General features: G+C 49.0%; 1 protein-coding gene across 3 annotated transcripts in view; it reads left to right on the top strand.

Moving 5' to 3' along the window:
* LOC138282863 (serine/threonine-protein phosphatase 6 regulatory ankyrin repeat subunit B-like) overlaps positions 1 to 13597 on the top strand; it is a 366276-nt gene that overhangs the window by 70027 nt on the left and 282652 nt on the right. For all 3 annotated transcript variants that reach the window (XM_069220832.1, XM_069220833.1, XM_069220834.1), the window contains one exon: positions 6318 to 6431. In XM_069220832.1, coding sequence (XP_069076933.1) covers positions 6318 to 6431 — 114 coding nt within the window. The remainder of the gene's footprint in view (positions 1 to 6317; positions 6432 to 13597) is intronic.

The following is a 13597-nucleotide window of genomic DNA, read 5'->3' as shown; positions in this document are numbered from 1 at the left end:
CCTGGGCATAGGCAGCCCACCGTTAGGGGTTCAAGGCAACCCCAAAGTCACCGCACCAGCAACACAGGGCCGGTCAGGTGCAGAGGTCAAAGGAGGGCCCACAACACATAGGCGCTTATGAAGAACAGGGGTGCTCCGGTTCCAGTCTGCTAGCAGGTAAGTCCAGCAGGTAAGTCTGCGGCAAGCAGACCATGGGGGTTTTGTAGAGCACTGGGGGGACACAAACAGGCACACACCCTCAGCGGCACAGGGGCGGGCGGGTGCACTGTGCTAAGTAGGCGTCGGGTTTGCTATTGAAAGCAATGGAGGGACCCAGGGGTCACTTAGGCGATACAGGCAGGGCACAGGGGGTTTCTCGGGCCAGCCACCAACTGGGCTAGGAAGAGAGCTGCCTGCTGGTCACTCCTGCACTGGAAGGTAGTTCCTCTCGGTCCGGGGGGCTGCGGGTGCAGTGCTTGGTCCAGGCGTCGGGTTCCTTGTTACCAGACAGATGCGGTCAGAGGGGAGCCTCTGGATCTTCTCTGCAGGCGTTGCTGTGGTGGTGCAGGGGGGGTCGACTCAGGTTACTCACGTCATCGTAGTCACCTGGGAGTCCTCTCTGCGGTGTTAGTTCTCTGGAGCTCGAGCCGGGGGCATCGGGTGCAGAGTGAGAAGTCTCATGCTTCCGGTAGGAAGAGAGTTTTTTAAAAGTTTCTTTAAAGTTGCAAAGTTGTTGCAGTTTTTGAACAGTAGCGCTGTTCTCGGGAGTTTCTTGGTCCTCTGGGTTCAGGGCAGTCCTCTGAGTCTTCAGAGGTCGCTGGTCCCTCTCGGATGCGTCGCTGTGCAGGTTCTTTGAGTCTGGAGACAGGCCGGTAGGGCTGGGGCCAAGTCAGTTGTCGTCTCCGTCGTCTCTGCGAGGCTTTCAGGCCAGCAGTCCTTCTTCTTTCTTCAGGTTGCAGGAATCTGATTTCCTGGGTTTAGGGTCGCCCCTAAATACCAAATTTAGGGGTGTGTTTAGTTCCGGGGGCAGCAGCCAATGGCTACTGTCCTGGAGGGTGGCTACACCCTCTTTGTGCCTCCTCCCTGAGGGGAGGGGGACACATCCCAATTTCTATTGGGGGAATCCTCCAATCTCAAGATGGAGGATTTCTAAAGGCAGGAGTCACCTCAGCTCAGGGCCCTTAGGGGCTGTCCTGACTGGTGGGTGGCTCCTCCTTGTTTTCCTCATTATCTCCTCCAGCCTTGCCTCCAAAAGTGGGGGCAGTGGCCGGAGGGGTGGGCATCTCCACTAGCTGGGATGCCCTGGGGTGCTGTAACAAATGGCATGAGCCTTTGAGGCTCACCGCCACGTGTTACATTTCCTGCAGGGGGAGGTGAGAAGCACCTCCACCCAGTACAGGCTTTGTTCCTGGCCACAGAGTGACAAAGGCACTCACCCCATGTGGCTAGAAACTCATCTGGTTGTGGCAGGCTGGCAGAAACTGGTCAGCCTAGCACTAGGAGTTGGACTGGTATTCAGGGGTGTAATTACAATAAATCCTACACTGGAATCAGTGTGCATTTATTGTGCTGAGACGTTTGATACCAAACTTCGCAGATTTCAGTGGAGCCATTATGGAACTGTGGGGTTCTATTTGACAGACTTCCAGACCATATACTCTTTTAGGCTACCCTGCACTTACAATGTCTAAGGTTTTGCTTAGACACTGTAGGGGCATAGTGCTTATGCACTTATGCCCTCACCTGTGGTATAGTACACCCTGCCTTAGAGGGGTGACTTACCTATGCCACAGGCAGTGAGAGGTGGGCATGGCACTCTGAAGGAGTGCCATGTCGACTTAGTCATTTTCTCCCCACCAGCACACACAAACTGTGAGGCAGTGTGCATGTTCTGAGTGAGGGGTCTCCAGGATGGCATAAGACATGCTGCAGCCCTTAGAGACCTTCCCTGTCAACAGGGCCCTTGGTACCAGGGGTACCATTTACAAGGGACTTATCTGTGTGCCAGGGCTGTGCCAATTGTGGGAACAAAGGTACAGTTTAGGGAAATAATACTGGTGCTGGGGCCTGGTAAGCAGGGTCCCAGCAAATTTTCAATTATAACTGGCATCAACAAAAGGCAAAAAGTCAGGGGGGTAACCATGCCAAGGAAGGCATTTCCTTACACACACATAATAGTTGCTCCGAGGGTTTTGGTAGAGGCGTGGGGGCCCAGACGCGATGGGTTTTTTCAGGTGTGACAAATAGTTACAGTCTCCTCCCAGGAGATATGTCTCCTGGAGGAAGATAACGTCTGGGTCCTGTTGGAAGAGGTATCACCGGACTTGCTTACGCTTGTTAGGTGAGTTCAGTCCCTGAACGTTGAGTGAGAGTAGTTTAGTGTATTGTGCAGTTTCCATATATGGGGTGAGTAGATGTAGTTGCTAAGCAATTGGGCCTACTGGATCCAGTACGCAGCAGGACATAAGCAACGTGGCCTAGGAAGAGGGTCCTGACACCCCAAAAGGTGTGTTAACAGGTGGCAATGGAAGCTATGAAAGTTTCATCAGTGGGACTGATCAGCAGGGCAGCTAGTGTATGTTGCCATATAGGCCCTTATGTGTTAATGCGGAGCCCATACGGTGTAGCAAGTGGACACTAGCCCCACAGGACACATGCATGAAACAGAACAGGAATGGAACAAATAAAACATACAACACTGAGCCAACAGGGCCCAACAACACAATATGGATAGGTGTAGACGCACTCTAATCCTGCTAGAGGTGTCACCCTCCTGGGTTACTAATCTAAGTGACCGGGCCTAATGAAAAGGAATGCTTTCAAGTCAGTACAAAGTGAGTTCGGTGGAGTGGTGTAAAGGTGGACAAGGTCCAATATCGAATGTATCCCTCTGGACCCCCTTGGTATGCTTCTGCCAGGGCCCAGGCACTGTTGATGATGAGATACGATGAGGAATGTCACATCAATATGAAAGGCAGTAGCTTTCCAGTGCAGGTGTCAGCCAAGTGTGGACATAGTCAGGTAGGATACATTCTTCATGTTCTGCAGGTGAATAATGATGTCTTGCTTGGCCTCCCAAAAAGTGGCCTCTTTCTTCAGCATTTTGTGTCAACGGGATCAAACTGTCTGCTAGGCCGGGTCCCACTTTTCCCCAGCTGTTGTCTAAGGTGGGGATGATTCTCTGCTGGTTGTATCGTCTGGTATGTCCAACTTTTTTTTGCTTCAGCCAGAGAGCGTAGGAACCACTGCTTCCCCTTCCAAAGATATGTTGGAAGGAGTGCTGAAACTTTTCAAACACTCACCCCCAGTCACAGTTCTGGGGTAAATCCATCATTCTTTTGCTCACCATGTCACTCCTCCACATCGCCTTAGATCATCTGAAGGAGCTCAGCAGTGAAGAACATTGGCACCCCAGGAACCCCTGCATGAGGATGTTGTTGCTGCGACTTCTGTTTTCTAGATCTTCCTGTTTGGCTTGCAGTTCTACCTGTTGCTCTTCTAGCATCGCCACCGTGCACCATGGCATTTCTTGAACTTCTGCTCAGGAGTTAGCTGTTCGTTTCAAGTCATCCACTTGTGTCCCTATTTCACAGATGTCACAGCATAAGTCCTGGAGGCAGGACTTAAAGTCTGCTTTGAGGGATACTATTCCCAAGTGAATGTCCTTAAGGAATTGTTCCACGTAGTCCTGGGAAATAGACACAGAGTCCGATCCTTGGACCTCTGCTCTCCTTAGTGTCCATATCAGCTGCCAAGGCTTTGTGCCAGAGAGACGTCACTGAGCTTTCCTTAGTGGGCTTAAGATGTGTCATTGTTTGTTAAATTGTCAATGGGGGTCCATGGATCCAGTAGTGGGTCACTGCAGTTGTCTGCACCTCGTTTCACTGCCGGCACCCTGTGAGGGTTGTGGATGGCAAAGCAGGTGCCTGTCAGGATTCAGATGGCAGACGCAGGTGCCTGTCCCTGTACTGGTCTGTTGGAAAGGAACGTGAGCTGCAGAAATGGTCTTCTGTCTAGTGGCAACCCATATGCTTCAGGTTCCTTACCTCAGTCTAATGTCTGCACAGCCCCATGGGGTCCCCAGAGGGTCCAAACCCCTACACAACCACTGGCAGCCACAAGTAGGGACCGGGGTGAGCATGGCCCAATACTCCTCTAATTGGACCCCCCCCCCTTATGGACTCCCAGGGCTCACAAATCTTAGCGGGCCCCCATTGGCCCAGTCGACCCTCCGTCCATCCATGGCGTATACTGGGTAGCTGTCAGGGAAGGTCCAGTGATGCAGCCCTTAGGGCTGCCAGAAGAGGAGCACCCTAACTTGGCCAGAAACTGTTGCTGTCTTCCTCAGGTAGCAAGCCAGGGGGGCCCAAGTGTCACCAGGGGGCCCAGAGGGGGCAAAGGCAGGCCCAGCATCCTCAAATGGATCTCAGAGCAACAATCAGGCTGGTGGCCCCATTTGGTCCAGGGCCCGTAGCCACCCACGAGGGGACAAACAAGGCAAGGGCCGGTACACAGATCTGGGTTTAATCCATTGTTCTTTTGCTCACCATGCCACCCCATTTTGGACCCAGCATATGCAAATCAGTCTTGAGCCTGTTCCCCAGTGGAACAGTCCAGCTCAAACTGCCAGGCCAGGTCCTCCCTGGACCAGAAACAAGCTTCCTGGGACCGGTTTCAGGGTATCACCCTTCATCAGCCAGGTTAGCTTGAATCCGGTGACACAGTGAGCAAGGGACCCACATCTGGGCATACCCAATGTTTCTTTGATTTTACTCCAGGTTTCTACACCCGTCCTTTAGCCAGTGAAGTATGGGTGCCTTACACAGGAGTCAACTCCTGCCTATCATATGCCTGCCCTTTGTTCTATTTTCTTGCAGGTCTGGGCTTTAGTGGAGTAACGAAACAAGCGCATGAGCTAATCCACTCTCGCTCCACAGAGTACCGTTATAAGAACGGTTGATAGGGGTGATAGCAGAGTAAGGTACATAGAGAAGATTTACTTGCTTTGATATATTAAGGTGGACTAACACAGCCATGCTATCATGCAGATGGACATGAATTAGGTAATGTTTTAGACTAATTGAATAGAGAAGTGTGATGAAACATGATTGCTACTCATCTAACCTTTCCCTAATATGTGTAAAAATTGCTCAATTGTTCACAGTCGGTCTAATGCACTTGGCTTGCAGAGAAATAGTGTATATCGAATGATCATATGGTGTAAAATACAAATTACTGTGTGCACATACTGATTTTAGGGTACAGGACAGGGTTTTATGTACCATTTTAGATGAGAGAGTCTCTGGCAGATTTTGTCTGACTCCTAACACTATTACCTTCCTGGCCATAACTCACTAGGCAAGGAGTGAGACCCTCTGGCCAGTTTTCCTTTTCTATGAAAAGGTCTTAATTTCCTTTTAGAATTTAGGAAGTCCACATGGAATGACCCCAATAATTCAGGAGTAACACAACACCCTGATGTAATGTAGGGCATAACAACTGAATTCATTCATTTGACTTTGAGGTTCCAGTTCAAAATGCATTGCAACCATTGTTCACATGTGCTGCAAAAGTTTAATATCTATTTTTTTGTTGGTACTTCAAATGTGTATTTTTTGACTGTAGATTCTGAAGCATATACTACATATTCCAAATAATGTGACTGTTAAGGTGAATGTTTGTTGCAGCCTTGTTTGTTTATGGTGTCTTGTTAAGGTACCAAATAGGGGCAGACATTTTGTTTGCCACTTTTTTAACCCTGCCTCTTGCTTTTTTGGCAAATTCATTGGATCTTTGCCTCTCTTATTCTCATCTGCGTAGAATGCAAAATAATACAGTGATCAAAATGTAAGTCAGACGAATGGTTTCTTGTAATGAAACATCAGCTGCATGTATCTCGCCTGTCTTTACCTGTCTTTCACATCCTTGTGTGTCTATTGAATATTTAATATTTGGTAATAGAAGTACTTGCCAACCTGATATATGTAGGTTTAGCAGTATTAGTCATATAAAGATGGTGTCTCAGAAAAGGTTCTTATGTATTATTAGTTTTTGTTTACATTGTAGGTCTGTTTTTAATGTTGTACTGCATTGTTTGAATAAACATGTATTTATGGTAGAAGAAAAGTTGTCATTTCCATGGACCTTAACAATGCTAATTGCAGGGCCATTTGATAGAATTTCACATACTCTGTTCTGTTCTTTGGATTACAATAATTCACTATAGTGCTATTTCCATTATTAAATATTATCCTGATTATGATATGACATTTAATAGGTGACTCGTAGTGTTCTATACAGCCACGATAACACAGAGCATCTGTCTCCTTCCACCACAGCCAAAGGATCAGCTTCCTCTCCACTATGCAGCCTTCCGTGTCACAGGGGCTATCAGTGTGGTCCAAACATTGATGAAGGCTTCCAACAAAGAAGCAAAATGTACCCCTGACAAGGTAGGAAAAACATTAACACTGAGGTGTGATATGTTGTGAAGTTGGACTGCTGGTGATTGACAATTAAATCAGAGACTCATGCTCTGGGATACTGTTTTAGAAGGTTATGAACTGAAGCACGGAGAGGCAGCAGAAAGGCAAACGCTATTTGTTTTCTTAACTTTTTCGGATGATTAATGTTTAGTCAATTCAATGTAAGTCAATTTAATATGCACTAAGTGTTTTGACTATGCCTTTAAAGGCACTCATCTTACCTTAGTGCAGTCAACGTTTCTAGCACCATTGTTTGTACCATACCAAAGGACCCCTCTGACTTTAGCTCAGAGAATTTACTCTAGAGTTTAAGGATGACATTTCCTTGGTTTTTGAGAATTGGGGAGTTGCTTTGAAGGCTCCCTCTATTCTCTTAGATATGTTCCCAGCTTAAACAGCCTGACATGGTATAACCCCTATGTGCTTTATAGACTCTAAGATAGCAATAGGCTTGTCTCCCATTATAATTTAGTTTTTGATGCTCTGTTTATCCATTCGAATCAATTATCATTATCATTGTAGCTTAGGCATTTTGGGGGTCATTATGACCCCGGTGGTCGGCGTTAATATGGAGGAAAGTACTGCCAACAGTCTGGCGGTACTTTCCTCCATATTATGACATTAGTGGTTTGGCTTCCCCGCCCTCCTCCCCCTCCCCAGGTTTCCCCCCACCCTCCCCTTCCTCTCCAGACCCCCCATTCATAAACACCCCTCCCTTCACTCACGCATATACACACCCATTCCCACATTCATCCACGCATGGAATCATCCATTCACACACACATCCACACACACTGATATACATATACGCAGACATGCATTCACACACACGCATGCACAGACATACACAAACACCCCCACACACAACACCCCCGTCCCCTGTCGGAGCACCCGACTTACCTGTAGTCAGGGGGTCCTCTGGCAGGAGACGGGACGTGGCGTTGTTGCCAGCAGCAGAGTCTGCCAGCAGAACACCGCCAGGCCGTATTATTCTCAATAATAGCAGCAGCGCCACCTTACCGCCCTCTGCCGGCATGGCCACATCTGGATTTCCGCCATACTTCTGGCGGAAATCCGGCTGTGGTCATAATCGGGCAGATGCTTTTGGTGTCCATCGCCGCGGCGGTATGCGTTTTTTACCGCCAGGGTCATAATGACCCCCTTTGAGTCTAAGCCACAAGGAAAACATAAGCATTAAGCAATTGTAGAATCTTGGTTCAGTCAACTCCAGAGATTTTTTTTTCGAGCAATACCCTTGCATGTCGGTAGGTGGCGTTGGTCGACTCCGCGGGCATCATTGGCGTCGTAGTCAACATGATGACATCAGGAGTAGTACATAGACTCCGCCTCCGTGTACTGACGCCAGAGCTAAGGACCTAAAGGGGGAACCCTGTCCCTAGAAATCAGTTCGCAAGCGGGGAAGATGGGTGGGTCGGTAAGGAATCTGCAACTAGAATATGTGTCTACCAGATATTTCGTTACCAAAGGTAAGTAACTTGTACATCTGATAAAGACTTCTAGTTGCAGATTCCTTACCTTAGAATAGATACCCAAGCAATGCCATCCTCAGTGGTGGGCTGCAAACCAATATCATACTAGGAAGTCCTGCAGGACTGAACAACCAGAGCAGCTATCCCGCTGGACCTAACTGTCCATGCAGTAGTGTTTAGCAAACATGTGCAGGGACACCCACGTAGCTGCCTGGCAGATATCCAGGACAGGAACTCTGCGTGCTAACGCAGTGGAAGCAGCAGTTGCCCTGGTGGAATGAGCATGCAAGCCCTCAGGGGGTTGCTTCTTGGCCAAAGCGTAGCACATTTTGATGCAAAGAAGTACCCATCAAGAGATGGTACGTTTTTGCACCATCTTCCCTTTATTCGCACCCACATACCCGACAAAGAGTTGATCGTCACCTGGAAATCCTTAATACGATTAAGATAGAACACCAACGCTCTTTTTGGGTCCAGACGGTGGAGTCTCTCCTCTTCATGAGAAGGATGTGCGGCTGCATAGAAAGTAGGCAGGGTGATGGACTGGCCTACATGAAAATGTGTAACCACCTTTGGAAGGAAGGAAGCCTTAGTGCACAACACCACTTTGTCTGGGTGAACGGACAAGTATGGAGTTTTGGACAAAAGGGCTTGAAGCTCACTCACCCTGCAAGCAGAGGTGATGGCAACAAGAAAGACAGTTTTGAAGGTGAAGAGCCATAAGGGACAATTGTGCATGGGCTGAGTACACATTAAATAAGTAAGAACACGATTGAGGTCTCACTGAGGCATGATAAATGGAGTGGGAGGAAATAAATGGGTGAGGCCTTTTAGGAATCTACTCACAATAGGAGATTTAAAGAGTGAGGGCTGATCAGGTAACCTAAGGAAGGCCGAAATGGCAGATAAATACCCTTTACGGGTGCCCAAAGCAGAGCCTTGCTGGGCCAAAGAAAGAAAGAACAAAAGAACCTTGGATAGAGGGGCAGAGAGAAGATCAACAGATTTGTTGGTGTACCATGCCACAAATTTATTCCAACAACAGGCGTATACAGTTTTGGTGGAGGGACGCCTGGCAGCCAAGATAACATCGCAGACTTTGGGTGGAAGATCAACTGTCGCCGCTTACTCTTCATGCATGAAGGCAGAGGTTGGGCAGGTTTGGGTGAAGAACCGTCCCCTGTTGCTGCGACAGGAGATCCGCCAGAAGAGGCAGTCTGAGTGGAGGATCGATGGACATGCTCAATAGCTCTGGATACCAGACTCTCTGTGCCCAGTCCGGAGCCGCCAAGATGACTTGGGCCCGTCGTTCCTGATCTTCTTGAGAACTCTGGGTAGAGTTGTATAGGCGGAAAGGTGTAAAGGAGGCCGAAGTTCCACTCGAGACGAAAAGCGTCTCTGAGCAAGTGCCGCCTTGGAAACTCCAACGCACAAAACAGCTGACATTGCACGTTCTCTGCGGAGGCGAACAGATCTAACCAAGGCTCTTCCCACTGCTGAAAGAGACCTTGCACCACCTCCGGATGGAAACGCCATTCGTGATCGGCTGTGCATCAACAGCTGAGTTCGTCCGCTCTGGCGTTGAGAGAACCCGCCAGATTTTGAACCACCAGGGTAATGCCCTGATGTTCCAGCTATATCCAGTGGCGTAGTGCCTCCTCACAAAGGGTCCAGGACCCTACTCCGCCCTGTTTGTTGCAGTACCACATGGCGGTAGTATTGTCCGTGAACACCTGCACTACTTTGCCTCTCCCGTGTGGCCGCCCCAACCCGGAAGTGATGCATCTGTCACTATAGATAAATCTGGTTGGGGAAGGAAGAGTGATCTGCCGTGGACCCAATGCGGATTCGAAAGCCACCACTGCAGGTGTTTCGCAGTCCCCGCCGAGATCTGGACCATGTTGGAGAGATTCCCCTGCGTCCACTGGAACTTCAAGTCCCACTACGGAGCCCAAATATGCCATCTGGCATGTGTTACTAGCAGGTTGCAGGAGGCCATAAGGCCCAGCATCCTCAGAGTCAGTCTCACCAAAACCCAAGTGTAAGGAAATGCCTCCTTGGCATTGTTACCCCCTGACTTTTTGCCTTTGCTGATACCAAGTTATGATTTGAAAGTGTGCTGAGGCCTGCTAACCAGGCCCCAGCACCAGTGTTCTTTCCCTAAAACTGTACTTTTGTCTCCACAATTGGCACACCCTGGCATCCAGGTAAGTCCCTTGTAACTGGTACCCCTGGTACCAAGGGCCCTGATGCCAGGGAAGGTCTCTAAGGGCTGCAGCATGTCTTATGCCACCCTGGGGACCCCTCACTCAGCACATGCACACTGCTTGCCAGCTTGTGTGTGCTGGTGGGGAGAAAATGACTAAGTCGACATGACACTCCCCTCAGGGTGCCATGCCAACCTCACACTGCCTGTGGCATAGATAAGTCACCCCTCTAGCAGGCCTTACAGCCCTAAGGCAGGGTGCACTATACCATAGGTGAGGGCATAGGTGCATGAGCACTATGCCCCTACAGTGTCTAAGCAAAACCTTAGACATTGTAAGTGCAGGGTAGCCATAAGAGTATATGGTCTGGGAGTCTGTCAAACACGAACTCCACAGCACCATAATGGCTACACTGAAAACTGGGAAGTTTGGTATCAAACTTCTCAGCACAATAAATGCACACTGACTAGTTTTACCAGCCTGCCACACACCAGACATGTTGCTGGCCACATGGGGAGAGTGCCTTTGTCACTCTGTGGCCAGGAACAAAGCCTGTACTGGGTGGAGGTGCTTCTCACCTCCCCCTGCAGGAACTGTAACACCTGGCGGTGAGCCTCAAAGGCTCACCCCCTTTGTTACAGCACCACAGGGCATCCCAGCTAGTGGAGATGCCCGCCCCCTCCGGCCACAGCCCCACTGTTGGCGGCAAGGCCGGGAGAGATAATGAAAAAAACAAGGAGTCGTCACTGGCCAGTCAGGACAACCCCTAAGGTGTCCTGAGCTGAGGTGACTCTGACTTTTAGAAATCCTTCATCTTTCAGATAGAGGATTCCCCCAATAGGATTAGGGATGTGACCCCCCTCCCCACCGGGAGGAGGCACAAAGAGGGTGTAGCCACCCTCAGGGCTAGTAGCCATTGGCTACTAACCTCCCAGACCTAAACACACCCCTAAATTGAGTATTTAGGGGCACCCAGAACCGAGGAAGATAGATTCCTGCAACCTGAAGACGAAGAAGGACTGCTGACCTGAAGCCCTGCAGAGAAGACGGAGACACCAACTGCTTTGGCCCCAGCCCTACCGGCCTGTCTCCCCACTTCGAGAAAAACTGCAACAGCAACGCGTCCCCCAGGGTCCAGCGACCTTTGAAGCCTCATGGGACTACCCTGCATCTAAAAGGACCAAGAACTCCTGAGGACAGCTGCCCTGTTCCACAAAGACTGAAACTTGCAACAAAGAAACAACTTTTAAAGGACTGCACGTTTCCCGCCGGAAGCGTGAGACTTTCCACCCTGCACCCGACGCCCTCGGCTTGACCTGCGGAGAAGCAACACTACAGGGAGGACTCCCCAGTGACTGCGACCCTGTGAGTAGCCAGAGTTGACCCCCCCAGCGATGCCTGTAGAGGGAATCCTGAGGCTCCCCCTGACCGCGACTGCCTGCTTCCAAGAACCCGATGCCTGGGAAACACACTGCACCCGCAGCCCCCAGGAACTGAAGGATCCGACCTCCAGTGCAGAAGCGACCCCCAGGTGGCCCTCTTCCTAGCCCAGGTGGTGGCTACCCCGAGGAGCCCCCCCCTTGCCTGCCTGCTTCGCTAAAGAGACCCCTGGCTCTCCCATTGAAACCTATTGCAAACCTGACGCCTGTTTGCACTCTTCACCCGGCCGCCCCTGTGCCGCTGAGGGTGTACTTTTTGTGCTGACTTGTGTCCCCCCTGGTGTCCTACAAAACCCCCCTGGTCTGCCCTCCGAAGTCGCGGGTCCTTACCTGCTGGCAGACTGGAACCGGGGCACCCCCTTCTCCATTGAAGCCTATGCGTTTTGGGCACCACTTTGACCTCTGCACCTGACCGGCCCTGAGCTGCTGGTGTGGTAACTTTGGGGTTGCCCTGAACCCCCAACAGTGGGCTACCTTGGACACAACTTTGAACCCTGTAAGTGCTTTACTTACCTGAAAAACTAACAAATACTTACCTCCCCCAGGAACTGTTGAATTTTGCACTGTCTAGTTTTAAAATAGCTTATTGCCATTTTTGCCAAAACTGTACATGTTATTTTATTGATTCAAAGTTCCTAAGATACCTGAGTGAAATACCTTTCATTTAAAGTATTGTGTGTAAATCTTGAACCTGTGGTTCTTAAAATAAACTAAGAAAATATATTTTTCTATACAAAAACCTATTGGCCTGGAATGGGCTTTGAGTGTGTGTTCCTCATTTATTGCCTGTGTGTATGTACAACAAATGCTTAACACTACCCTCTGATAAGCCTACTGCTCAACCACACTACCACAAAATAGAGCATTAGAATTATCTCTTTTTGCCACTATTTACCTCTAAGGGGAACCCTTGGACTCTGTGCATACTATTTCTTACTTTGAAATAGTACAAACAGAGCCAACTTCCTACATTGGTGGATCAGCGGTGGGGTACAAGACTTTGCATTTGCTGGACTACTCAGCCAATACCTGATCACACGACTAAATTCCCAAAATTGTCATTAGAAACTGATTTTTGAAATTTGAGCTATTTTTCTAAATTTTTAAAAGTCCTGCTAGGGCCTTGTGTTAGTCCCTGTTAGCATTTCTTTTAGAGTTTAAAAGTTTTGTAGAAGTTTGAATTAAGTTCTAGAGATAGTTTTAGATTCTTAAAAAGTATTCCAACTTTTAGAAACATAGGGCCATATGTACGAACACTTTTTCCCATAGACACAGAATGGGTAAAAACCTTTGCTACATCTGGCCCATAATGTCTACTACAGAAGAGTTAGTGATAGAACTCAACCTCACCCCTTACCTGCATCTTAGGATGTCATAGTTAAGGTCTCTCTGTAAAATCAAAAAGATAAAAACTGGTTCAAACCCTGAGAGGGAATCAGGTGTGACTTCAGCATGTTTATAGTAAACCCCAGCATGTGCAGGAGGTTCACCATAGTCTGAAGTTGGGAGATGACTTTCTGGGGAGAGTCCGCCTTCAACAGCCAGTTGTCAAGGTAGGGGAAGACTGATACCCCTAACCTGCGCAGATGAGCTACAACCACTGCCATCACTTTCGTGAACACCCAATTGGTGCTGGTAAGGCCAGAGGGGAGCACAGTGAACTGAAAGTGCTCATGATCTACCAGGAATCGTAGGTAATGTCTGTGGACAGGATGGGGATGTGGAAATAATCGTCCTACAAGTCCAATGCTACCATCCAGTCTCCTGGGTCCAAGGCAGACAGAACCTGAGCCAGGATGAGCATTTTGAATTTCGCGTTTTTGAGGAAGTAGTTTGGGTCCCGAAGGTCTAGGATAGGACGTAAGCCCTTGTCATTTTTTGGCACCAGAAAGTAGCGGGAATAACAACTATGACCTACTTCGGGCACAGGGACCTTCTCTATATCTCCCATGGCCAAGACATCTGCGACTTCCTGGCAGAGAGGTGCCAAATGAACG

This window comes from Pleurodeles waltl, chromosome 2_2 (assembly GCF_031143425.1).
Source record: "Pleurodeles waltl isolate 20211129_DDA chromosome 2_2, aPleWal1.hap1.20221129, whole genome shotgun sequence".
NCBI lineage: Eukaryota > Metazoa > Chordata > Amphibia > Caudata > Salamandridae > Pleurodeles > Pleurodeles waltl.
The sequence above is the reverse complement of the archived record's forward strand: the minus strand, read 5'-3'. Positions and strand labels throughout refer to the sequence as shown.